At 51.8% G+C, this 24,785-nt stretch overlaps 1 protein-coding gene across 2 annotated transcripts in view; it reads right to left on the bottom strand.

Moving 5' to 3' along the window:
- Window positions 1–891: 891 nt before the first annotated feature.
- Window positions 892–24,785, bottom strand: part of PTPN1 (protein tyrosine phosphatase non-receptor type 1) — a 70,558-nt gene continuing 46,664 nt past the window's right edge. For both annotated transcript variants that reach the window (XM_040459650.1, XM_040459651.1), the window contains exons 3-10: window positions 22,437–22,537; window positions 17,277–17,375; window positions 11,277–11,414; window positions 7,912–8,121; window positions 7,336–7,497; window positions 6,741–6,964; window positions 4,273–4,444; window positions 892–3,005 (exon numbers count right to left, since the gene is read on the bottom strand). In XM_040459650.1, coding sequence (XP_040315584.1) covers window positions 2,982–3,005; window positions 4,273–4,444; window positions 6,741–6,964; window positions 7,336–7,497; window positions 7,912–8,121; window positions 11,277–11,414; window positions 17,277–17,375; window positions 22,437–22,537 — 1,130 coding nt within the window. In that variant the 3' untranslated portion in view covers window positions 892–2,981. The remainder of the gene's footprint in view (window positions 3,006–4,272; window positions 4,445–6,740; window positions 6,965–7,335; window positions 7,498–7,911; window positions 8,122–11,276; window positions 11,415–17,276; window positions 17,376–22,436; window positions 22,538–24,785) is intronic.

Raw genomic sequence — 24,785 nt, 5'->3', positions numbered from 1 at the left:
GGCCCCCTATGTCCCCCGTGCGGCCGAAGGCTCCCTGAGCGCCCGCTCCTACACGGACACTGAGCCGCGTGGCCCTTCCTTGTCCAGCCTTTGGCCTCATGTGATTTCTGCACCAAAGTTACAGATTCAGCTTTTTTCCCTACCCTGGCATCCCACCGCTTCATGACAGCTTTGATGCCATTTTTGCATCTGAAACAGACTGAGGTGACAGTGGGTGTGACACCGCAGTCCCGTGGCCACAGTCTTCTGTGGGTGTGCTGCAGGACACATGACCATCGTCTGTTTTTACCCCCCAGTCCCGTGGATCCTGCTGGGAGCCCACAGCACGAACCGTTTACTCAGCAGCAGGCATCCAGTCATACAACCTGGAAGGACAGGGAATTCTCCAACGATTTTTGCAACATTTTACCAACATCTTAGGAGTCGGAAGTTACTTCCAACAGAAAGTCAACAGATCACTTTCGAGGAGATTTAAAGGCAGACCACATACATGAGTTTTCCATCCTGTTGCCTCTGCGTCACCCGTCCGTCACGCGTGGCTCACCAGAGGCACTGGAAGCGGTAACCGCTGGGTCTCCCAGGCAGCCGGACAGGGGACGCGTTCTTGAGCAGGTCCTGTGCACGTCTGCCATGGTAGCCAGGGGCCTGCACATTCAAAAGGTGGGTGGTGTCGCTGTCGAAGCAGCCGGGCGGAGGCCCGAAGTGCCAAATAAACTCGCCAGGAAGGGAACGTTCCCCCAGCCCAATGGCGCGCACAACCCCGGGAGGCCACAGTGACCCTTGGCCACCCGACCCACAGCACCTGCTTCCCGCGGGCGGCAGCAGAAAAGAAACAGGAGGTACCCGTCCTGCTTCGGGCCCCTTAAACAAAGGCATGGGAGGCACCCCAAATCCATGTTCTTTAGAAAAAAAAATTTATTGTTGCAACTAAAACGCAAACCCGTCATTTATATGGCAAGTTGGAAAACTGTACAGTCTGATAGTTCTGTGAGGTCACAGGACCCTGAGATGCGCCCCCTCCCTCCCCCCATCATGCAGCCGTGTATACACACACCTGAAAAGGTATTTTACCAGAACGCCTCGCTGTTTTCGTTTGTTTTTATTTTCGTACAAATGGTTTATTCCACGGCCATTGTAAAAAATAATGACCTGATGCGTAAATATTGACTTAAGGCATATAGCAGAGCAGCTCGCTACTTCTCTAACATACGTGTAACAAGATGGAGAGCCATCTGGTTTCCAAGGACAGGAGCTTAAACCAGTTCATCCACTTTGAAATGCTACTATATACACACCCAAACTACTGCACACATATACAGGACTTTAAAAACAAACACACAAGCCCAACTCAAAAATGCCGACAGCCTGGCATCTCAGCCTCACCCGCACCTCTCCAAGGCTCTGCACAGTGATGCCGCAAACGTTGCCACCACAGAATTTCTCTGCACGGGCTTCTAACACGTGAAAGGCAACACGTGAAAATGCTGGCGAATGAGCAGCTCGTGAGCTACAGCTGCCTTGTTTTTTGTTTTTTTGTTTTGTTTTTTCTTCTTCTTCTTGTTTAAAAAAGCCACTTAACGTGGAGGTCTTAAGTTCCCTTGCAGAAGAGTCGTGAGCACCATCAGTCCCCAGGGTTCAAGGGCGGGGGCAGACGTGGCTCTCAGCAAGGCCCCTGGACCGGGATGGTGGCAGGCGGACTCCGAGGGCCCGACACCCGGGTTGCTTCAGGAAGTGCGGTTTCCAGCAGTTGCCTTGGTTCCGAATCATGGTCTGCTCGAGAAGAGCGTCAACTTCTGACAGTGGAGGCTGATCCCCAAGGCGTCGGGGAGGGGGGGGGGCGGGGGGAGGGGGGACGGGACCGTGCTTGCCTAAACGTCCAGAGCGTGAGGTGGGACTATGGCTTCCCATACCCCTGGAATGTCTGAGTTACAGCGGGACCCAGCTGGACAAGGACAGGCCGGGGCCTCACCAGGAAGTCACCAGAGTGCCATGCCAGGTATTAGGCAAATATCCGTTACTGTAAAACATCACCCCATTGCGGAATGGTGATTATTTCAGCAACAGCCTTAGGAACCACAGCCACGTAATGATCAGGTCATGCAAAGGTAGACTGGACTTGTACACAGGGCACATTAATAAGCAGAGAGCTAAGTATTTCAAGCACGTGGTACTGGATCAGGACACAAGACGACCATACATGCATATTCTAATACACACAGGGAAAGCAGTGATTGAGGACAAGGTTCTAGCAGATAACTGGGAGGGGGTAACTGGGACAAAGTAATCTCACACCACGTATCTTAAATACCCAAGTGTTCGTTATATATTATCCCGTGTCCTATAAACATATGCCAAACCTCTTCTCACGTTACCCACAATGCCATGAAATACGACTGCTTACAACCGTCCTCCTTCCTAGTACTGGTCTGACGCAGCAGGCTCATGGCAAAATCTAACGTTCCCAGCACTACCTGAGGGTTCACTATTGTACTTTTTGATAAAGCCCTTGATGCAAGGCTGACATCAAAAGTTCTTAATACATTATTGGTTTAAGAAAATGCTAGTGCACTACGGACGCCTTTGGGGAAAAAACCAAACAATAAATACGGAGTGGAGTCTCCGCAGAGGTCCGCGGGAGGACAGCGTATGCCTGCCCACCCGGACGCGCCGGCCACGCCGAGAGCACGCACCGGGCAGGGCGAGCCTCGCGATCCGCACAGGCCACCAGCCCCGTACTCTCCTTCGTTCTCCTCAAAAAAAGGGGTTGCGGATTTGGTGCTCGAAGGAAAGGGAGGGGGGACACCATCAAAAGGGGTAAGACCAACAGCCCGGGGAGGGTGGTTCTAGTGCAGAACAAACGTCCGTCCAGGTCACGGCCGGCTACGCTGTCCTCGGCCCTTACCTACCACGGCGTGCCTGCTAGGCGGGCGCGGGCTCTACGCACGGAGGCGGACAGTGGGGTGGAGGTGGAGTGGAGGAGATTATGTGCTGCTGCTGAACAGGAACTGGAATGAAACCAAACATTTTCAGATGAGCCCGGCCCCACCCCCACGGAGCTGCAGAGCCCTGCACGACCCCGGCCGCCCCAGGCCGCCCCCCACCCCCACCGCCGCCACGCCACCGCCCCCAAGCTGGCCTCTAGGGAAGGGGGTTTCGATTTTCTTTTACAGTGGCCCCCTTCCCAAAATCACCCCTAAGGGAAAAAATGGCTTGCACGTTGCTAAACCGTCTGATCTACTCAAAGACGGTCGCTGGGAAAGAGGATGTTTAAAAGGATTTAAAAGTGTCTAGGGAGGTGATTTCCAGGAGCAGTGTCTTGAGGCCAATCCTCCCTCCTCCCCTCACTTTATATTCCGAAGGAAGTGGAAATTGCTCCTTCTGGATCTCAAGGGCAGGGTGCAAAGCTGGTGGCCTCCTTGCTGTGACCTCTGACCCTGAGGCAGGGGCCTTGAGAAACCCCGTCTATGGAGGTGGGGTGACGAGGGCGGGGCATGACCCAGATGGCTGGAACAAGAAGGGATCAACGGAGAAATGAACAATGGAAAACCGGCGGGGACACCCTGAGCAAAAGCAGAAGCTGGGTTTTGTTTTCCAGAGATGGCCTTTTGTTGTTTGTCTTCTTACGACAGGAAAGCTCGCGGGCACCGTCCAAGCTCAGTATGCACACAGCGGAGGAAGCGACTGAGCAAGATAGTGCCCTAAACCCTTAAACCCTCTTCTCCAAAGGAGTTTACATTCGGAAAAGTGTGGGAGACTTTCCCTGGAAATCAAATATAAACTGTGTATCTGGTTACACCACCTAAGGGTACAAGAAAGTTTTGTAAGTGCCTAGTCTCTTTTTTTTTTTCCAGAAATAACAAAAGCTGCTTTTTATAAAGGTTAAAAACAACAATGTGTTGTAATTCTATTTTTTTCAAAAACAAATAATAACACAAAAAAAAAAAAAAAAAGAGAGAGAGACAGAGAGAGAGACAGAGAGAGAGAGAGAAAGAGAGACACGTATTTGGCATTTTCTCTACTTACTCCTGAATAGGTTAAGGCCCTGAGATTAGACTCATATATTCTTGGGACCACAGGGCTCCTTAAAACCCCAGTGCATCAATCCTCAATTCTCTCGTTAGCCCTTCACAGTTCCAGACTTTAAAAACCTTTGCTCTGTTTCTTCTGAGACTGGCTCAGATCCTTCCACAGCACTGAATGCTAACGCCGGGCTGTCGGCCAGTGCTTTCTGTACACGAGGTCTTGCCGGCACGTCCATCAGTGAAAACATACCCTGTAGCAGAGGTACGCGCCGGCCGTGAGGACCGTGGCCATGCACATGTTGACCAGGAAGGGCTTCCAGGGAGTCAGCGCCTGGTCCTGCTCCTCCTTGGGCGGTGATGGCTCCCCCTGGGCAGGACCTGCCCCCATGACCCGCCTTCTGACTTCAGTGTCTGGACTCGTGCTGAGGGAGGAGAGGGACGGAGACTGGTTACTCACTCTAGGGAAAAGGATGCCGAGGACGCTATTGTGACAGTTGGAATTCTAAGAAAAAACGAGCCATGTGTAAAGAAACCTTGGCGACGGGGACGCCGACCTGAAGCCCACTTGGCACCCCCGCAGCCACCCCCCCCCCCCCCCCAGACCCAGGCGGTCTCCATCGCCAAGGTATGGTTCCGGAGACCAGTGGACTCCTTGGTGATGGGGGTGGGTAAGACTCCGAGGACAAATACAGCCACTGGTGCAAAGACAGGGCCTTATTTGTCCTGGGGTTTGCTTGGAGAACGTTCCGTTCTAGATCAGAGAAGGCAGCGGTGTGGCCCACACTCTACCACCCTCTCCCCAGGAGCCTCTGTTGCTGCTGGCTGACGTGAGGACATCACACGTGCCTCTGCCCCTCAGCCCGCCCTGTGCCAGGCTCGCGTCCCCAGCATCAACCCAATCCTGTCAGGAGCACCAGAGACACCCTGCGGGGACGATGTGCACGGTGTTCTCGCTCCAGGGCTGTCTTGGAGAGGCCAGCAGAGGCCCCTCTTCTCCTCGCCACCTCCTCCAGGCCTCCCTCGAGAGGCCCTGACCACAAGACGTCCTGCTTCTCACAGGCCACTCCAGGGCCCTTCTACCCCAGCAGCATCTTGTGTGACTGGCAGGACCACCCGGACCACCCTGAGGCACCCCCTTCCCAGGAGACAGGAGGAGGCAGTACAAAGCACCTGCTTTCTGGCACGCAGCCGCGAGCCCTGGCCGCGGGGCCCAGGTCTGTGTGCACGCGGGCCCCCACTGCTGTCCGGAGGCACGTGCGTTCTTAGCATGGCTGCGCTTCTTCCTGGAGCTCTTTGGCTTCTATCTTCCCAGATCCGCACTTCCCTCCTTACCACCTTCACGTACACAGCGTGAAAGCCACCACTCTTCGCCAGTCTCAACCAGCACGGAACAGGTGACAAACTGGACACCAGTCACGTGTCAGCTCTCTCCTCTCTCACCCTCGACTCTCGGCAGGCCCTCAGATGCAGCACCCTGGCCTGCCCTGAGAACGTCACCAGAGGCCCTTGGAAGCTAGGCACGGTCTCCCTGGGGGACCGTCACCGAGCTATCGCTCTGCACGTCACCTGGACCTGCTCTGGGAGGCCCCACTGCACAGACCTTCCTCAAGCCCTAGAACCAGATGTGATGTTGTTGTGACAGGGACCCAGCTGCAGGAGGACCCTGGTGACTCGGCTTCATGGATCAGGACTGGGGCCTGGCAACCAGCATTTAGCAAGGTGCCCAGGTTAAGATTCTGATGATCAACGTAGCCAGAGGACCACTGGGGCACCCACCATGTACAACCTGCTTTCTTGAGTATAATTCCCGATCCTGTCCTTTAACAGTTCCAGAACATCCCAAGGTCGGAGAAAGCACAACTTATCAAATCCCTGGATATATAATTGGCTCAGCTCTGATTCTTCACCATTGCAAACGATGCCACAACGAACACCTCCACCTGTATATCTCTTGCACACCTGTCTGCGAACTGCCACGCACTAAATTTCTAGACGTGGACAGATGCTGGGGCACAGCATGCACTCATCCAAAAATCAGGAACCAAGGGCACTGCCTCCAGAGGCTCTGGCTCAGGCCTGCCTCCCTTCATTCTTCAAGCTTCCACGCCTCATGCGGGCAGCCTTCCTTGAGCACCCAGAGAAGGCTGAGCGTCTCACTGCTAAGGCTGACCGCCGCAGCTTGCACTTCCGTCTCCTTACTGTCCCCAGGCTCCCAACCATAACCTACGGTCTCTGTCCCCACAAAATCTTCTAGAACACAGACCAGGGGGCCATGTTCTAGTGATCTCAGTACTTCACGTGTACCAATAGGTACTCAATAATCTTGGTTAAATGGCATTAAGTTAATCAAGAGCACACGAAAAGGTGAAACTTCCAGATGGACCATCTGGGGGCCGAAAGTACAACGGTCTAACCTGGGTATCACGTTTCAGGACTGGCTGGAAGCCTGAGGGAGGGCAAGGTCATTTCCGAGCAGGACTGTCCTGCGAATCTCTGGTTCCAATGGGTACCACAAGGTGGTGCTAGAGCCCCACCGAACTGGGTCACTTCACCGGACCAACCTGTGGCGGGATGTCTCTGGGGCCTCATTCTTCAAAGACACAGAAGCTACGCTTGCCAAGAGGAGGCTATGTCCACAGGGTTTCAATGGCAACATGCGTCTCTCGACTGGAAGGTCACATCCCCTCACCCCAATAAGCCAGGCCCCGCTCGCCTTACCTTTCCACGCTGCAAGGGACGTTTAAGGGGGTTCTGGTTTCTTCCTTGATGGGGCAGTCTTCTTTATCCTCCCCGGTTTCGTCCTTTACCCACTGGTGGTTTGGGAAGAATTCCTTGCACTTCCCATTGTGTGGCTCCAGGATTCGTTTGGGCGGCCGGGGAGGAGGGGGGATGTGTTCGGGTGGGGGCTCCAGGTCCTCGTGGGAGAGCTCCTTCCATTGCTCCTGGAGAAAGCGAGAGAAAGTTCCATTCGTATTCACACCGGGCTGATGTGTCAGGAAATCTGCTCCCCTTTAGGCGAGCAGAGGCGAGGGGCTTTCTCTGCTGCTTGGGGCTGCAGACACATATACTCGGAAGGTGAAATCTTTCGAAAATAAAGTCTACTCTCCCTATCAACGTTTTCTACGTCAACACGTCAAAGGCAGAAACCGGAACGTGGTGAACGTTTCCGCAGCTTTCTAGCTTTTTAAACACGAAGGACAGCTGTTTCTTCTGACATGTGCTAGTGTTTGAACTTTTACAGCTGACAGCCTCCTTCTTCAGAGACAAAAGTTCGAGATCAACACACCTGGATGAAAGCGGAAGCAATGCTTACCTGTACTGAAGAGTCTCCCATGATGAATTTGGCACCTTCGATCACAGCTAGGTAGGAGAAACGGAGCTGGTCTGCTGTCTGGATCAGTCCCATCCGAAATTTCCTCATTTCTAACAGAACTTTCTTGATATCAACAGAAGAAGGATCTTTCCTCTTGTCCATCTGAAAGCCAGAGAGGAGACACCCCGAGTCAGCTCCAACTCCCAAGTACCATGTGATTTTTCCATGTTCTGGAGGAGTGCTCTGGTTTCTACTCAGCAAAAAATCGCCGTGGGGAGGCGGAATTGGAGACAATGTGAGTAAATGCAGCAAAATGGGGACCACCAGAGCACAGGGGAAAGAATGGGAGAAGAGCATTCCTTGGATCTTCCGCGATTCTGCAATTCAACTGAAGAGTATCCCTCTGAACAAAAGCTACTTAGGGTAGAGCTACTTTCACAGGAGGGCAAGTGTTAAAAATGGAAGATCGTTGCTAGTTCACTGCCGAGACCATGACAGAGAAGCCGTGGGCAGAGGCCACAAGAGATGTTCAAATGGGTTCCCTTCTCTTCCCAGGGTCTTCAGGGGCCTCCTCACCAGCAGGAGGCAGGTGTCAGCCAGACAGAAGGTCCCCGACCTGCCGATGCCCGCACTACAGTGCACCACGATAGGGCCATGCTCCGTGCTGAGTGACCCTGACTCGCGGACTTTAAAAAGGAAGTTCAGGAACGAAGCTGGCGATTCTGGGACGCCAAAGTCAGGCCACGTGGTATAGTGGAAATGTAGGATCTCTCGAGTTTCTTGAGACTGAAAGAAAAACAAAAACAAAAACAAAAAGACACCTCATGCCAATTCTGAGACAATCATCTGTACAGAAATCACTGCTTCCGAGTAAGCACGAAGAGTCATTCCCACCAGGCCCCCATCTCACTCTAAGAGCAGCTTCACCTCTCAGATTTCCAGATCTCCTCCCGTCCACTCGCCGAGTCAAGGAATACCAAGCACTGAGGTGCCCGACACTGGACACCTGCCTTGACGTCCCTTCCTTTAGCATGGAACATCCTCACCCACATCTCTCCTCCGGTGCCCCTATCACCTCTGCTGTCTTCACGGTTACAAGTGATTTCTCTCTGCCCCACGAGGCACAATGATGCCGCGTCGCCGCCCACGGCAGTCCTGTCCTCAAGGCCTGTAAGGCTTCCCACGAAAGAGGGAAAACGTAACTCTGTGCGTGTGGCACCAGCTCTGGGTCATCCCGGGCTTCACGAGACTACTCGGGAGTCTCAGGGAATTGCCGTTTTAGAGAAAAAAAGGAACCAGCTCAGTCTCCAAGGCTTGGTGGTTGCCACGTGTGGCTCGATGGCCCAGCTGAGGAGGAGGGTGTCGACCCCACCAGCCCCAACTGGCCCCACCGCGTTCTAGCGCCAGACGCATCAGCTCACTGAATTCTCACGTTAACCCTTTGGGGTGTGTATGCCCACTATTCCCCTCTTCTTGGTTAGGAGAGTGTGGCTCGGAGGCTGACCCTCCATTAAGTGAGGAAGTAGGAGTTTAAGTTTGGACTCCAGAGCCCGTGTTCAAAGCCTGAGGCAGGAACTTTTGAAAGGAAGACCCTGGCCCTCGTCCCCAAGTGTTTCTGCTCCCAGTGCAACAGCAAGAAGAATGGCCCTCTGGTGCCATTTTCAGCTCTGCTCCTCCTTCTGAACCTACGAAGAGTCCACCCCCAGGGTGGACACCTGGCCTCCGGCAGAAATGATCAAAACGTAGTTCTCAGTGGGAGGAGAGTACTCAAGATTTTGCTCGGCGAAGGGCACACCATTCACGGGAGCCAGTCTTACTATGGGGTAGGTACACCTGCCGGCCTCGCCAAAGCGGGCACAGGAAGAAGACATGCAGACAGGAACCACACCGCCTTGAGCATCTATCTCCCTGCCACACAGTGCCAAGGGCCACGTCAGTGCCTAGGTCACCTGGAGAGCAGCTGGTGGCAAAATGCTCTGGGCCAGAGGCCTGCTCACCAACAACGCCTCCCCTCACTTAACAAAATGTGCCCAAAGTGCCTACCATGTGCCAGCCACGTGGCAAAGACACTGTCCATGCCCTCCCAGAGCTTAGCTTTAGTTGTGACCGCCTTCCTGGGGCTCAGTGGGATGAAAACGTATGAAAGAGCCTACAGAAAACCCCAGTGACTTCACATCAGCAACACATATACATATGTAACCCTGCACCAGCCCTGACACACAGGCATCCTTCTGCTGAACTGGAAGAATATGCCGGTGACATGAAGATGATTAATAGAACCACACCAGGCAATGCCATTTTCTTCCTCCTAGAAAACGGTCTCCTTGTGTGGCTGAAAACGAGAAATGCCCTTTCCGGTTTTTAGGGAAAGAAAAACACTTAAAAATAGATGTAAAGATGGGGGTGGGGGGGGGGAGAAAATATACCAAAAGCAAGTTCTTTCTTTCAATCCTTAAAAAGGTACGGCTGTCTCCTGTTCATCCCCTCCCGCACACCTGCCCACCATTCTAGACCTGTGTCTCAACAGACACACGGCTGAGAAAAGAATTTTTCAAAACAAAGTCTGTTAGAGCGACCAGATCTTCTCAACATCAAAACCTCCACACTGCTGCACGTATTCTGCCAACACAGCACGGGCCGCTTCTGCTCGGTCGGAATTCCATTTCTCTCAACAAGCCGGAGATACCGTCTCAAGAGTTTACCAGAAGTCGCGCTTCATGTTGGGCTTGCAAAATTTAAAGAGCACGCAGAGGAAAGTCTACTGCATAATCCTCCAGGCACGTTCCAACACGCTGCCAACATTATTCCTGAAAATCCTCCGTCAAACCCCTCCATAAATCACAGCCCTGGAGCCCGCGTGTGTGGCTGCAGCAGGATCACGGCTGCAGAGCCGTCACACAGAGAAGAGACAGCACTCGGGAAGTGCCCCGTGGTGCTCGCGGAAGCCACGCGACTTCAACCTCTCCTCTGCTTCGTGGTCACCCGCGTGGAGGTCTAGATCTTGTTTCAATTAGTAACACAACAACAGGAGTCATGTGCACTGGAAAGCAGGAAGTTGAAAAGTGGCACGTGAATGAAACTCGGGGGCAGACTCACCTCGGCGCAGCCCGGCAAGCCGCGATCCTGCCTTCCCTTCCATCTGTGGGTGCGTGCTGCTCCCGGGCCAAACCCGTTGCTTCGACCCCACGGTACCTGCTGCCCCAGTGCTGCTCTACCTCTTCCCCTTTGTTACCTTCTGAACCCTTACAAAACCCCCCTCTGAACGAAGGGGAAACTGAGACACGGGGAGACATGATGCCCCGCCACCCGAAGTCTGACAGTCTGACACGGCGGGGCCAGGAATCCACCCCACGCAGCTACGTTCCAGAAGGTGGTGGCTGGCCGCCATCGCTGTGGCCGTCCCGGGAGCTGCTGGGAGCTCCCACCCGCGGCTCCAAGTACTGGTGGAGGGTCCCCACACGGCGAGCGCTCCTGCTGGGCTGTTTGGAATCCCTACGCGGGCCTTCTGCGGTACAGCTTCTCAGCCCCGCGCCTTGGCCTGTTTCAAGACCAGCTTCCAATGACAGCCAGCAGCTGGTGTCATAAATTCTTCCACAACGAGTAAACCCAAGACCTCATCGACCGTGAACTCAGCCCCAGAAGGGCCCTTCTTCCCTCGCTTCGCGCTAAAGAGACCGTGGACGACAAAAGAGGCAGCGGTTGCTACGTAATGTGCAGGCCACCATTTCAGTCCCTCTGCGGTTGCAAAGACAGGAACAGAGAAGTTTTAGATGAGAAACCCCCCTTTCCCTAAAAACCGTGATGAACTGGTGTTCCAGTTGAGGGAGGGAGCTCTGTGGTGAGGGAGGGACCAGAAAAACCGGGGTTAGGTGGTATGACCCAGGTGAAAAGACATCTCAGCCAGTGCCCGTCTGAAGTACGGAACAGCACGCGATACTCACTGTAAGGTTTTCCAATTCTAGCTGCCGCACTGTGTAATACGACTTAATATCTTCAGAGATCAAGGTTAGTTTCAAATTTGTGTCTTCGAAGATCATTTCTTTTTCTTCTTTCTGGGGCCAGTACTGCGCACATTTTAACTAGAAGAGAAAAGAATGCATTACTGTGAGCCACGGACGGTTTTCCTATGAAGGGAGGTACAAAGTGCCTTCCACGCGCTTTAGGACAACCCAACGGGGAAACCGGGAGTTTTCTGACCTTGGAAGTCACCGTCAGCACAACCTGCCTCTTGGGGAGACGGGAAGGGGGTGAAGACCCAAACCAGGACTAGCTGGGCAGAGAGGGCTCAGACCTCCAAACGCAGCCGCTCCCTGGTTCTCCCCACCATGAGGCGCTCCAGGGGTCTGGTCCTTCCAGACCATCTATGAAGCAAAGTCAAACTGTACAAAAGTTTTAGTCTCTCACAGACTCTACTTGCACAGCCATCTGGAAGACTACCAAGAACTGGTCAGTGCCGTTGGCACAACGTAGACTCCTTACCCTGGGGAAAATAACCACGTCTAGAGGAGACAGTGGAACACGGTGAACGGGCTGGATGTTTAGAGAAGGCAGGAGACGGGCTCCTCCGGGGCTCGGGATCACCCACTGCTGTATGCCACCCTTTCATTCTGGTTTGGGTCGGTGCTGAAAAATCCTTTTGATTTTCTAGTTTAAGAATTTCAGGGGCGCCTGGGTGGCGCAGTCGGTTAAGCGTCCGACTTCAGCCAGGTCACGATCTCGCGGTCCATGAGTTCGAGCCCCGCGTCGGGCTCTGGGCTGATGGCTCAGAGCCTGGAGCCTGTTTCCGATTCTGTGTCTCCCTCTCTCTCTGCCCCTCCCCCCTTCATGCTCTGTCTCTCTCTGTCCCAAAAATAAATAAAAACCGTTGAAAAAAAAAAAAAAAAAAGAATTTCAGGAATAATTTCAGGTCTTCATTTAAATGTAGCTCATGAACTTTTTCTTCAAAGTAAGCAAACGCCCCAAATCCGGTTTTATTTAGAGTTCAAGAAAAAATTGGAACTCAAATTTAGTGGCATACCTTCAACTAGGTTTCCACGGCAGACTTTTCTGTTTGCTGGTGAACATTTTGGACCAAAATAGCTGATAGATGGGGGCTAAGCTGAAGGTCTATGAAGCACAAGGTCAGACAAGGTGCCCAGACAGAGGGAACCCCAAAGACATGATTTCCACCACATGAAGTACCAGTGGACGTAAACAGCTCTTTGGGAAATGGTACAAGTCCAAGCGAGTTGCAACTGAACACGCACTGGCCCCTCCGTACCTTCTCCGAGGCACAGGGTGCTGTGTCTGAAATGCCACAGGAGGTGGAAGGAACCCTGCAGGGCCAGCCTGCCCGTCAGGAGAGAGACTGTTCGTGCTAAGCAGTGACGACGTGGTGTGGCAGGAGGAACCCCTGTGGGTGTGCCGTGGGAATTCAGAAGAGGGGAATAATGTTCCAGGCCAGCTGAGGTTACAGGAAAGAGATCAGGGAAAACTGTACGGAAGAAGTGGCCTCTGACAGGGGTGCACTTGGAGGGGTGACTGGGGTTTCGCAGGCAGTGACTGCCCAGAAGCCAGTGCCAGAAGAGCAACAGGGGGGCAGGGACAGTCCACGGCGTCCCCTGGGCAGCAAAGAGCCAGGATGCTCCTCAGCAGACCAGAGACGGAAGCACGAAGGCCCACCTGGCCTGCTCTGGCGAAGCCGCACGCGGCCCAGCCGCAGCTGTTCTGCAACCACAGAAAAAGGAGAAACACCCCAACAGACACCAGATCGTGATGTCAGCGTAGCATCGACGTCACAGTTCCGAAACGGAAGGCCCACACGGCTTTCGAAAGAGCCCGGACAGGGCCTGTTTGAAAGACCCGGCCAGTTTCACCCAGATCACCTCCCTGACACCGAAAGCCAAAGATGCACCCCCGGAACCCGGCCAATCTGTCAGCCCCAAGGTAATTCTGCCCCTCGGGACGCAAAGCATCAGTGACGTGGCAAGGCCCCGTGCTCAGCCAAAGTGGGCAGGGCAGCCAGCACCGGCGACAGAAGAGGTTTAAAGGATGCATTTATTCCCACGCTTCCGACCATTAGGGCCATGCGGCTCCTGAAGACCCCAGAACCAAAGAGCCTGCCCTGGCGGGCGCAGCACCACATGAGCGGGAGCACGCACCCGGGGCCACGAGCGAGCAGAGAAGCGGGAAGGCAGAATGGCCGGTCGCTACCAAAGAAGAGGCCAATGCTTTCAGGTCTCATGGGCAGGGAAGAACGAGTCTTTCAAATTTCACCTCCACACAGCAAACACTCACTTTCAAAACTGCATATGAAGCCTAAGAAACCTCCGCGATCAGGTACAAGCCCGAGATTCTGGACGCCTACTACTTCCAAAGAAAGTCCGCAAGAAGTGCGCAATCCTGGCACGCACGAAGTGTGCATCGAGCGGTATTTATTTTTAAGAGCTCTCAGGCATTCGCGGTAACATGCCACACTCTGCTTGCTGTCACTTCCCGTAGGAATTTTTGTTTTAACACAGAAAATAAAACAAAAAACTGAACCTCGAGATCACTACTTCCTGCTAGCCTTTAAACTGACACACACCAACCCGAGAAAGAGATTTATCTTACTCGAAAGCAGTCCTTCACCAGGATTCAAATCGTGCCACGTCCTGGGTCGGCACCAAACGTCACCGTGGCAGCACCAACACGCCGGTGGCTGTCGTGGCTGCCATTACCACCTGGAAGCTGGATGGGAGACAGAGGCCCCGGCCTTCCAAAACAGCTAGGCATCTTTAGAAAAATCCATGAATGACACCTGGGGTGACCCTGTGACGGAGGAGTCAGCTTTCCCAAGGAGTGACAAGCCAGAGAGCTAACTAAGCAGACGGATGAAGCCTGAAGTTCCCATGATACAAATCCAGAGCGTCTCGTGTGCAAAAGCACTGAAATCAAACAGCGCCTTTAGCTGCGGTTTCGGGAGAGAGATACAGGCGGTGCTTCTGGTTAAACAGCACCTTGCTTGTCCGCCCTGCCTAAACAGCCACCACCCCTGCCCTTCCCCACATACACACTCTTCACGCACATGTCTCCGCTCAATCTGGAAATCGAACCAAGACCTTCGGGTACCTGGATGAGCGCAGTCTAACACACATTTCCCGCACTGCTGTTTTCCAGGAAGCACAAGGTCCCAAAAGGGTTAACGGCCAGCTCTGCCAGAAATAAGAGGGGCATGTCCTACACTACGCAGAGAAGGAAGGAAACCACAAAACAAATACGCATCACATGGAAACGCTCTGCAAGCTGGTTCGTACCGTGGGACGGCTGCACGGTTTATAATTAGATTAGCTAAGCAAATAAGGCACTGCAACCTCTTACAATTTGCCCCAGTCAGCTCTAATGGGGATGATAATATCAACGCTGGACTGGAACTGCTGACCCCAAGAAGCTTTAAGAACCTCTGGGGCGCCTGGGTGGCGCAGTCGGTTAAGCGTCCGACTTCAGCCAGGTCACGATCTCGTGGTCCGTGAGTTCGAGCCCCGCGTCGGGCTCTGGGCTGATGGCTCGGAGCCTGGAGCCTGTTTCCGATGCTGTGTCTCCCTCTCTCTCTGCCCCTCCCCCATTCATGCTCTGTTTCTCTCTGTCCCAAAAATAAATAAAAAACGTTGAAAAAAAAAAATTAAAAAAAAAAAAAAAAGAACCTCAAACCATTCATTCACCGCTTTCCACGTCGGTGGGCATGACCCTGAGTGGGAAGGACAGTTACAAAGGAAGAGAGAGACTAACGTCACACGATCACAGTAAAGTACGAGAGAATCAACTAGCCAGGTTTCCTTTTTTTCTTCCAATGGCCAAGGGGGAAACTTGTCAGAGGATGGATGGTCCATTTACGGTCAGCCTTGGATGGCGGGCAACCAAGCACAGGCCTGGTGAGCAGCACGCAGCGCCAACGTCACGACAGCGCCCCTGCGGGACTGTGCCAGAGGCAAAGAGGTTTCACCCAAACCTTCAGTACCAAATAAAAAGGAAATGCTACCATATCCAATGATTTCTGGATAAACAACCCGATTTAAAATTCCCTACCCTTCAGGGCGCCTGGGTGGCTCAGTCGGTTAAGCGTCTGACTCTTGGTTTTGGCTCAGGTCGTGACCTCGCGGTTTGGGAGCTGGAGCCCTTCATCGGGCTCCGCGCTGTATGGAGCCTGCTTGGGATTCTTTCTTTCCCTCTCTCTGTGTCCCTCCTCCGCTCACACTCGTGCTCCCTCCCTCTCTCAAAAAACAAACAAACTCAAAAAAATTAATAAAAAGAAAATTCCCAACCCTCAATACCATCCACCTGGGGGCGATCTTGCACAGATTTGGACAATGTCTGGAGACCTTCTGATTGCCACCAGTGGGGCGGGCAGGCCAGCGGCATCTCGTGGGTGGAGGCCAGGGCCGCTGCCCAGCAGCCTCCCTGTCCTCCCGTGTCAGCGGTGCCGATGTTTAGAGACCCTGGACGCTCCCGAGTGCTGAACGTGTGGCCAGGCCACCACGTTTCACGTTCCCTTGCGGAGAGTGTATACTGTGGGAACCTAACATTTGTCTCTTTATTCTAAATTGCTGACAAGAGTGGTGACGGGTGGGAGGTGGCTCCACATTTGTAACTTCACATTTTACTAATCAAGCCACTGAAGCAGAAAACATGAAAAACCACTTTCACTGAAAACAATTTTCTAAGAAGCAGCATTTCATTCTTTGAATGCGCAGGTAAGCTCTCCATCTGTTGTTATCGAGCAAATAAATACTTTAAGATTAAGAAAAGGGCGCAGAGGCAAAAAGCCTGATTTTCGACATGCGCTGTGGTGCCTTGCCGTGGGCTGTAACTAAGAATGGCTCTTGGCGGGGGCTCCGTGGGGGGTGCTTCCCTTTGTCTCACTGCTTAAGTCCCCTTCGATGTTACTTCTCCGCACTCGTATCGTTACCCTCTAGGGCCACGAGTGTGCTTTCCTTGGAGGGTTGGCTTCTCTGGAGCCTTCTGCTCTCCTGGCAAGCCGGGACCCGAGGCGGCCAGGACAGCTGTGAGCGCAGTGGCCCGGGTGAGCCCCAGAGCACAGGGCCGGCTCCTGGCAAAGCCTGGGCACACGCCGTTCTCTGCTCCTGGCCACTCATTCCCACTGGTGTCCGCATTCCTCCGCTCGCTTTCTCCCAGGGCCTCCACTGCCGAGGCCGGAGAGCCCCCGGCTGGGAGAGGAGGGAAGGAGCCAGGTAGCAGGGGTGTGGCGTCTATTCGCTACATTGACGCCACTGTGCCCCGCACACAACATCCCCTCGCGTGGGAGACGGGCCTCTAACGGGCAACCCACACGATGACCTGGGCGGGAGAGCACGAGCCGTGGCTGACTCGAGGGAAGCCACTGGAGATACCTGCGAGAGGGCTGGGGTGGGACAGCGACTCAGACTGGTCCAGAGAACTGAAACAACAGACGTGTGTTCTGGCTGGAGTCCGGGGACAGATGTGGGAAACCGGGGTCCCGGTTAACTGGTCCTGTAGCCACAATGGGCACGTCCCAGGAGGCAGTGGGAGCCCCACAAGGGTTTTCAGCTGGGAAAAGGGGGTGGTGTCACTTAGTCTCGGTGTAGGATACGCTGAGGAGGACAAGTCGAAAGGCCAGGGCAGTGACTCAAGGGACAGATGCACGCAGGCTAGGGTGTTCCTGAACAAATATGAACACACTGTGGAGAGAGACTGACTGATGAGTGAGGGATAGGTCAAGGGCAATTGGGACCTTTTCCCCTCTTTTTAATTCATTTACTTTTCTGACTCGTTTACAATAAACATGTATGCGTATATCACTTCTTTAAATTTTTCTACTAAAAAGGACACTACGTAAAAGAAATACAAAAGCAATTTCAAGAGATCGACTCAGACAAAAATGACAACTTCACGGACCGGTGCGCTTACAGACGGTAACGTAAAGAGCAGATAAATCCGTCACTTACCGAGCCTTTCTCCATCACTCTGTTGAGCATGACCACGCCCCTGCTTTTCTGCTCCCACACCATCTCCCAAAAGTGACCACACGTGTTAGGCAAAGGGCCCTGCAAATACACAATCCACAAAGTGTGTGTGATGTTACAGTGACTCACTCCACCGAGAGCTCACCACTGGCGGTCGGCCGACGACAGTGCCCTTAGGCACAGGGGCAGCTGAGGCTGGGACAGGTGCCACCCTCCCTGCCTAGTGGTGGTGAAAGGTTGTATCTGCCTCTCAGGGCTGGTTCAGGGCCGACCAGCAGAGGACAGAAAATGCGGATTCTGCTTTCCGGTTTGAGCTGGCTAGCAGAGGGGCTCCACTGAGGCCCCTCTTGACAGTGAGTGGAATATGGCCACAAAGCTAGTGGGTGCTGGGAAGAGGCAGTATGGGGAAGTGATCATCGGTGACACTTCTGGTGGCTTCAGTTCAGCTCCAATCACTGATCATCCGCGTGACCTGGGATGAGTCACTTCACATCTCTATGCCTCAGTTTCTCCACCCAGCTCACTCAACCAATCACAGTCCTTATTCACAGGGCTGTGAAGGGAATATTAACTATATCCGTTGATGTAAAGGTTTTACCGTAGCACGTGGAACATGGTACACATCCAGTGGAATGTTAGCTATTATTACTATTACTAACGATGAGGGGCGCCTGGGTGGCTCAGTCAGTTGGGACTCTGTCTGTCCCTCCCTCTCTGACCCTCCCCCACTCGTGTTGTCTCTTTTCTCTTTTTTTTCCTTTTTAATGTTTATTTATTTTCGAGAGACAGAGAGACAGAGCACGAGTCAGGGAGGGGCAGAGAGAGAGGGAGACACAATCTGAAGCAGGCTCCAGGCTCTAAGCTGTCAGCACAGAGCCCGATGAAGGGCTCGAACTCATGAACCATGAGATCATGACCTGAGCTGAAGTCAGACACTAAACTGACTGAGCCACCCAGGTGCCCTTGTCTCTCTTTCAAAATAAATAAGCTTAAAAAAAATAAACAATGATGAACCTGGAGCACCTGGGCGGCTCAGTCGGTTAAGCACCCAACTCTTGATTTCGGCTCAGTTCATGATCTCACGGTTTGTGGGATGGAACTCCACGTCAGGCTCTGCACTGACAGCATGGAGCCTGCTGGGGATTCTCTATCTCCTTCTCTCTCTGCCCCTCCCCTGCTCACACATGCATGCTCTCTCTCAAAATAAATAAATAAGCTTAAAAAAAAAAAATGATGCCTGACTATGGACCACCTTCATCCTTGGACCAAAGAACATAAAAGATGTAGTCACAGACGATCAGTTAGGTAGCCCAAGGGGTCCAGTGTGGGCACCGGGACATGGCGGGGTACGGGCCAACTGGCAACAGGCATAGGGGTTTACTGGATACAAGAGTATGGACGCCTCCGGTCTGTCTCAACTGTTAGTACTGCCTGGAAAGGATATCACCTCTCACCTCCGTGACAGAACGCATCACCTCTTCCGGCCAGCACCACTTCTAGAATGGTTTCCAGTCTCACTTATTTTCATCCAAATTCTCCTGATGTTTTGCCTCCTTTCCCTTCAAGTCTCACCACACCTTTGTTGACCACATGAGCCCTCAGTGCCCACTCACTTTCCTGAACTCCTCTTCCTCCTGCTGCCTAAACCGGACACATCTGCGCTCCAGCCAGAGCCTCAGGCAACAGCCCCAGGCCTCCCGGCTGGCCAACTAGGTCTCTCATCCTGCAAGTTGGGCATGAGGGCCAGGCCTCACAGGGGCGGCTCCCACCAGGTCCCAGCCTGCCACCTTCCCCACCTCCCATCACCCTAGTTTAGGATGGGTCTCAGGGACTGAAAAATCATGTAAGTGGGGCACCTGGGCAGCTTGGTCTGTTGAGCATCCGACTTCGGCTCAGGTCATGATCTCACGGCTCCTGAGTTTGAGCCCCACGTCGGACTCCGTGCTGACGGCTCAGGGCCTGGAGCCTGTTTCAGATTCTGTCTCTGTCTCTCTCTGCCCTCCCCTGCTCATGCTCTGTCTCTCTCCCTCTCTCAAATATAAATAAACGTTAAAAATTTTTTTTTAAATCATATAAAATCTGAAAGGAGACACAGCAACTTAGCCAACACTTCACTGTGAAGGTAACAGAGGCACCTTTGCCATCATTCTCTATAGTTCCACATCACTGGCTTAAAAAAAAAAAAGACTATAGACTTGTATTATTTGCATCATGAACACTGAAAATAAAAAATGGGCAGGGTTTTCTTGGTTTTGTAGTTTGGAAAATGTTTCACTCCTACTGTCTAGAGGTATAACTTTGGGGCCAGGTTACTTCAGTCCCTTTTATAAATCCCAGGGCAAAGGGTGACGTGCAGGCAGCTAGATATGTCCATGGTACCACCTGACAAAACAGAGAGACCTTCAGATGTGCCAAGTAATTGCTAGGGCACGGGGGTGGGGAAGGCAGTGGTGTAAAAGTTTCCATGGTGATATCCTGGCGCTCCATTTGACTTTATACCCCTATCTATCTTTGCTTTGGACTGCCTAACCCCACACCAAAGTTGCACGGCTGAAATCAGGAAGTAAAAAACTTGACTTCTTCTAAAAAGAGAAGTTACCAAGAAGCTGCTTTTCCCTCAACCTCTTCCCGCCAGCTTGCCACCACCAGGATCTCCTTCCTTATCACTCTACCCCAACCACCCCAGGGGTGCTGGGAAGACTTTGACCTGAGGCCTTGTAAAGGCCCGCCCCCTGTGCATACACCAAGAACTTCCTGAATGGGTCCCAGGACTGAACACAGCATGGCTGGTGTACTGTACACTGGGAGGCACTCGGGCTGACTGTCCTCATGGACAGAGAGGAGGGGAACAGGACAAGACAGGACAGTAAAGCAGGGCCACGGTAGATTTGCCCTGACCCAGCTCCCTGCCCTAAAGCAGCCTCTGTTCATATGCTTTCTGGCTTCACCGTTATTTTAACCTCTAAATGTTAAACAGAAGTACGATGTTCAAAATCACCCTATACGCCAAAGCCATATAAAAGAACGATAAACTGGGGGCACCTGGGTGGCGCAGTCGGTTAAGCGTCCGACTTCAGCCAGGTCACGATCTCGCGGTCCGTGAGTTCGAGCCCCGCGTCGGGCTCTGGGCTGATGGCTCAGAGCCTGGAGCCTGTTTCCGATTCTGTGTCTCCCTCTCTCTCTGCCCCTCCCCCGTTCATGCTCTGTCTCTCTCTGTCCCAAAAATAAATAAACGTTGAAAAAAAAATTTTTTTAAAGAACGATAAACTGGGACTCCTGGGTGGCTCAGTCGGTTAAGCGCCCTACTTCGGCTTAGGTTATGATCTCGCAGTTCGTGGGTTTGAGCCCTGTGTCAGGCTCTGTGCTGACAGCTCGGAGCCTGGAGCCTGCTTCTGATTCTGTGTGTGTGTGTCTCTCTCTCTCTGCCCCTCCCCTGCTCACACTCTGTCTCTCACTCTCAAAAATAAACAAGCACTGAAAAAAATTTTAATAAATTTTTTTTAATATTTATTCTTGACAAAGAGAGACAGAGCATGAGCGGGGGAGGGGCAGAGACAGAGGGAGACACAGAACCCGAAGCAGGCTCCAGGCTCTGAGCTGTCAGCACAGAGCCCAACGTGGGGCTTGAACCCACAGACTGTGAGATCATGACCTGAGCCGAAGTCGGAATGCTCAACCGACTGAGCCACCCAGGTGCCCCCCAAAATTTTTTTTAAAGAATGATAAACTGATATAGGACGAGAAAGCAAAAATTATGATTAAAAAACACAGAGAGAGGGGCGCCTGGGTGGCTCAGTTGGTTCAGCGTCCAACTTCGGCTCAAGGTCATGATCTCGGCAGTTCATGAGTTCGAGCCCCGCAGCACGGGGCTCTGTGCTGACAGCTCAGAGCCTGGAGCCTGCTTTGGATTCTGTATCTCCTTCTCTCTGCCCCTTCCCTACTCATGCTCTCTGTCTCTCAAAAATGAATAAACGTTAAAAAAAAAAAAAAAACACTCCAGTAGTTTCCCCTTGCTGTTTGATTAAGACAGTAACATAGGGGCACCTGGATGGCTCAGTCAGTTGAGCATCCAACTTTGGCCCAGGTCCTGGTCTCACAGTTGGTGGGTTCGAGCCCTGTGTCGGGCTCTGTGCTGACAGCTCAGAGTCTAGAGCCTGCTTCAGATTCTGTGTCTCCCTCTCTTTCTGCCCCTCCCCTGCTCATGCTCTGTCTCTAAAAAAAAAAAAATGGGGGCGCCTGGGTGGCTCAGTCGGTTAAGGGGCCGACTTCGGCTCAGGTCACGATCTCACACTCTGTGAGTTCGAGCCCCGCGTCGGGCTCTGTGCTGACCGCTCAGAGCCTGGAGCCTGTTTCAGATTCCGTGTCTCCCTCTCTCTCTGACCCTCCCCCATTCATGCTCTGTCTCTCTCTGTCTCAAAAATAAATAAACATTAAAAAAAAAAATTAAAAAAAATGAATAAACATTAAAAAAAAAAGAGAGAGAAACACAGAGTGTTTAGAGCAACTTACAGGTAACAGACTAAGACTTGAGAAAATTAAGTAAAAAGAAATTTCTTTATCATCTTTCCTAGATACCCGTGGTCTTGGGGTCATATGCCAGTAAGTGTTTCACAAGAAGATCAAGTGTTAGATCGTTTTTATGATTTGTTCTCATAAAAATGTCAAAAGCCAATGGGAATTTTGAACGGTTTTGCATGCTTATCCACAGAATCTAAGGATGCTTTTTTTTCTGGGCCAAAGAATGAGGACCATGCTGAGAAATTCTGAGTAGCTACCTGAGCAGAGATTACTGGTCTACTGCTAACCCTCTTCAATTATGGAATCGACACAGGTACGGGCGCTTCTCTTGCCACGGCTCTGCTGCCTCTGTCAACAGACCACAGGCAGTTCTGGCATTTCATGCTGTTTTCTAGAAGCCCAGCAAGTGGCATACTTCCCAGAAAAGACGCGGGTGACAACCAACCTGAATCTCTGAAGGAAGATTCTTTTCCTTCCTCGTTGCTGTTTTGGATTGCGTAAAACCTGACCTTTGAAAGGATGCGGTGCATCTTATTTGAGGTATAAATGACAGTACTCTAAAGTTCTTAGGCTGATATCAAGTAAGGCCAAGAGCCATTAAAAAAATGTGGACAATCCATTCACCTGCGTAAGAATGTAACTCCTTTGGGCTTCGTCCATCTTTATCAAACTGGCATTGATGTAGTCATTATCTTCTTGATGTAGTTTAATCCGACTGTGGTCAACTGAAAGGCAAAGCAGAACTCAAAGGTTAGTCCTGGAGGACCAAAGTGTCTACACAGGCAGTGCACCCCATGGGGAAAGTGAAAAAGGTGAGTTGGTGGCATTAAGGGCGTTCACACTGGCTGAGGCCATGGTGTTTTAATTGAAATTAGTCATCACTATGGGGACCACTTAGTATTTTGAGAAAGGTTTCTGGAAATGTTTCAAAGCTAATGCTAAATAGTAACAGACAAACTACATTAAAACATGGGTTATGTCCTAACTGGGCAACCTGTTCTTAGGTCAGATCTTCCTTATCACTGCGCCACAAATCAGGAGATTATGGGGAGAGGGTGTCAAGGGATCTGTTCTCAGATGCCTAATATATATTTTTATTAGGTAATCAAATATAGCGGCTTCAATCTTTAAGAGAAAAAAATCCACCAAAAATTTCACCTAGCCCCTACAGCTCTAGTTGGTACAATGAGCTACAGTTGGTAGGATTTATGATCGTTATCTCCACCTACCCTGTGTCTAATGGATTGAAGATGAAAATGACCTAAATATATAGTGGTGTGAAAAGTGTTATCTTTAATTCCTTCATATAAGGTTTTTTGTTTTTGTTTCTTTTAAGTTTCAAGTGTAACATATACTTAAGTGATTCTAAATATTTCAAATTCAGAAACCGTCATGACCAAAGACATTTAAAAGAGAGTTTTCACTGGAAAAACTAAACCCTGAATCCAAAACTCTGAAGGTACATTAAATGTAATTGTCAGACTAGGTTTTTTTCTCATTTAATTTTTCTTTTCTGCTGGGGGGGGGGGGGGAGGAGTCTAATATCACTCATGGGGTGGGGGGAGAGAGAGAGAGAGAGAGAGAGAGAGAGAATCCCAAGCAGGCTCCATGCACAGCATGGAGCCTGACACAGGGCCTGATCCTACAACCCCAGGATCACGACCAAGCCAAAACCAAGAGTCCAATGCGCAACTGACTGAGCCCCCCAGGCGCCCCCCAGGATGGTTTTTAAAAAGAAATTCTCATTTGGAAATTCTGCCCCAGGTTACTGAAAACACATGGCCACTTTTTCCCCCTTTTACCATGACTTTGTCCCAAAAGCAGTGCTTCCCTGAGGCCACTTTCCTTATCCTGCCAGTGCAACTAACAAGAGCAGGTGGGCATTTTTATTTCTGGTTTGACACAAGGGATGATGAACTCAGGTGACTGCTCATGAATACTATCTTTTCTTCCCTAGCCCAATGGGAAAGGACAAGTTAACAGGGACACATGGTTTGGGGCTTTTTGTTGTAAAAGATTTCAAAGAAGGGGTGCCTGGCGGGGGGGGGGCAGTTGGTTAAGGGTTCAACTTCGGCTCAGGTCGTGACCTCACGGTTTGGGAGTTTGAGTCCTGCATCAGGATTTCTGCTGTCAGCACAGATCCTCTGTCTCCCTCTCTCTCTGCCCCTCCCTTGCTCATGTACTCTCTCTCTCTCAAGATTAAATAAACATTAAAAATTTTTTTAGAGGATTTCTAAGAAATGTTTTGAAAAATTAGCCACCACTTGGAAGAATGTTTCTCATCAGAGAGGAGTAATACAACTTGGGATAGTTCGGTAGTATTTAAGTCATGGAGATAAAAGATCCCCCAAAAGGCTATGAGACCATACAACTCCTTGGTGGGTTAGAAGACTGGGCTCCCACAGCACCGGGTGACCCTGGAAAAACAACTCCTCTGAGAGCTGCTGGGGCTTTCCCAAAGTTGCCAAACGGAAGACAGACGACAAGGTCACTTTCTACCTTGACTCATTCTCCCCCGATCCCCCATGGCCCTAAAAAGCCAATTATCTGTCCTGCTGGAGAGTGGAGGTGGGGGAAAAAAAGAAAAATTGGGAGGGACACCAGGGTAAAAAAGCTGCGAGTTGTTTCCCGGGAAGAATATTTCAAATGCTGTGTTTTCTCTGTGGAAAACTGGCTCAGGAATCCATTTAGAGGAGTCCTGAGGAGAAAGCAGAAGAGGGGCATTAAGACGACATTAGTCCCTACCGCAGAGCAAAGCTGGCGCGGGCGGGGGGTGGGGGGGTAGGTGTCCTCGCTCCGCGTGAAGGATGCCGACAGGACTGTTCTGTGAAACGCAGCGCAGCCGGCCAGGACCTCACAGCACCATCACCGGAGGAGAGCGTTGTTTTCTTTAATAAACCCCACTAGGTGCCACGGCCGCGACATGCTTAGCCAAGAGCGTCGGGTGCTGGAGCGCAGTCACGTGCCACCTGA

Source organism: Herpailurus yagouaroundi, unplaced genomic scaffold (assembly GCF_014898765.1).
Source record: "Herpailurus yagouaroundi ecotype Mexico unplaced genomic scaffold, PumYag 246, whole genome shotgun sequence".
Taxonomy (NCBI): domain Eukaryota; kingdom Metazoa; phylum Chordata; class Mammalia; order Carnivora; family Felidae; genus Herpailurus; species Herpailurus yagouaroundi.
This window is presented reverse-complemented; position numbering and strand designations above follow the sequence as displayed.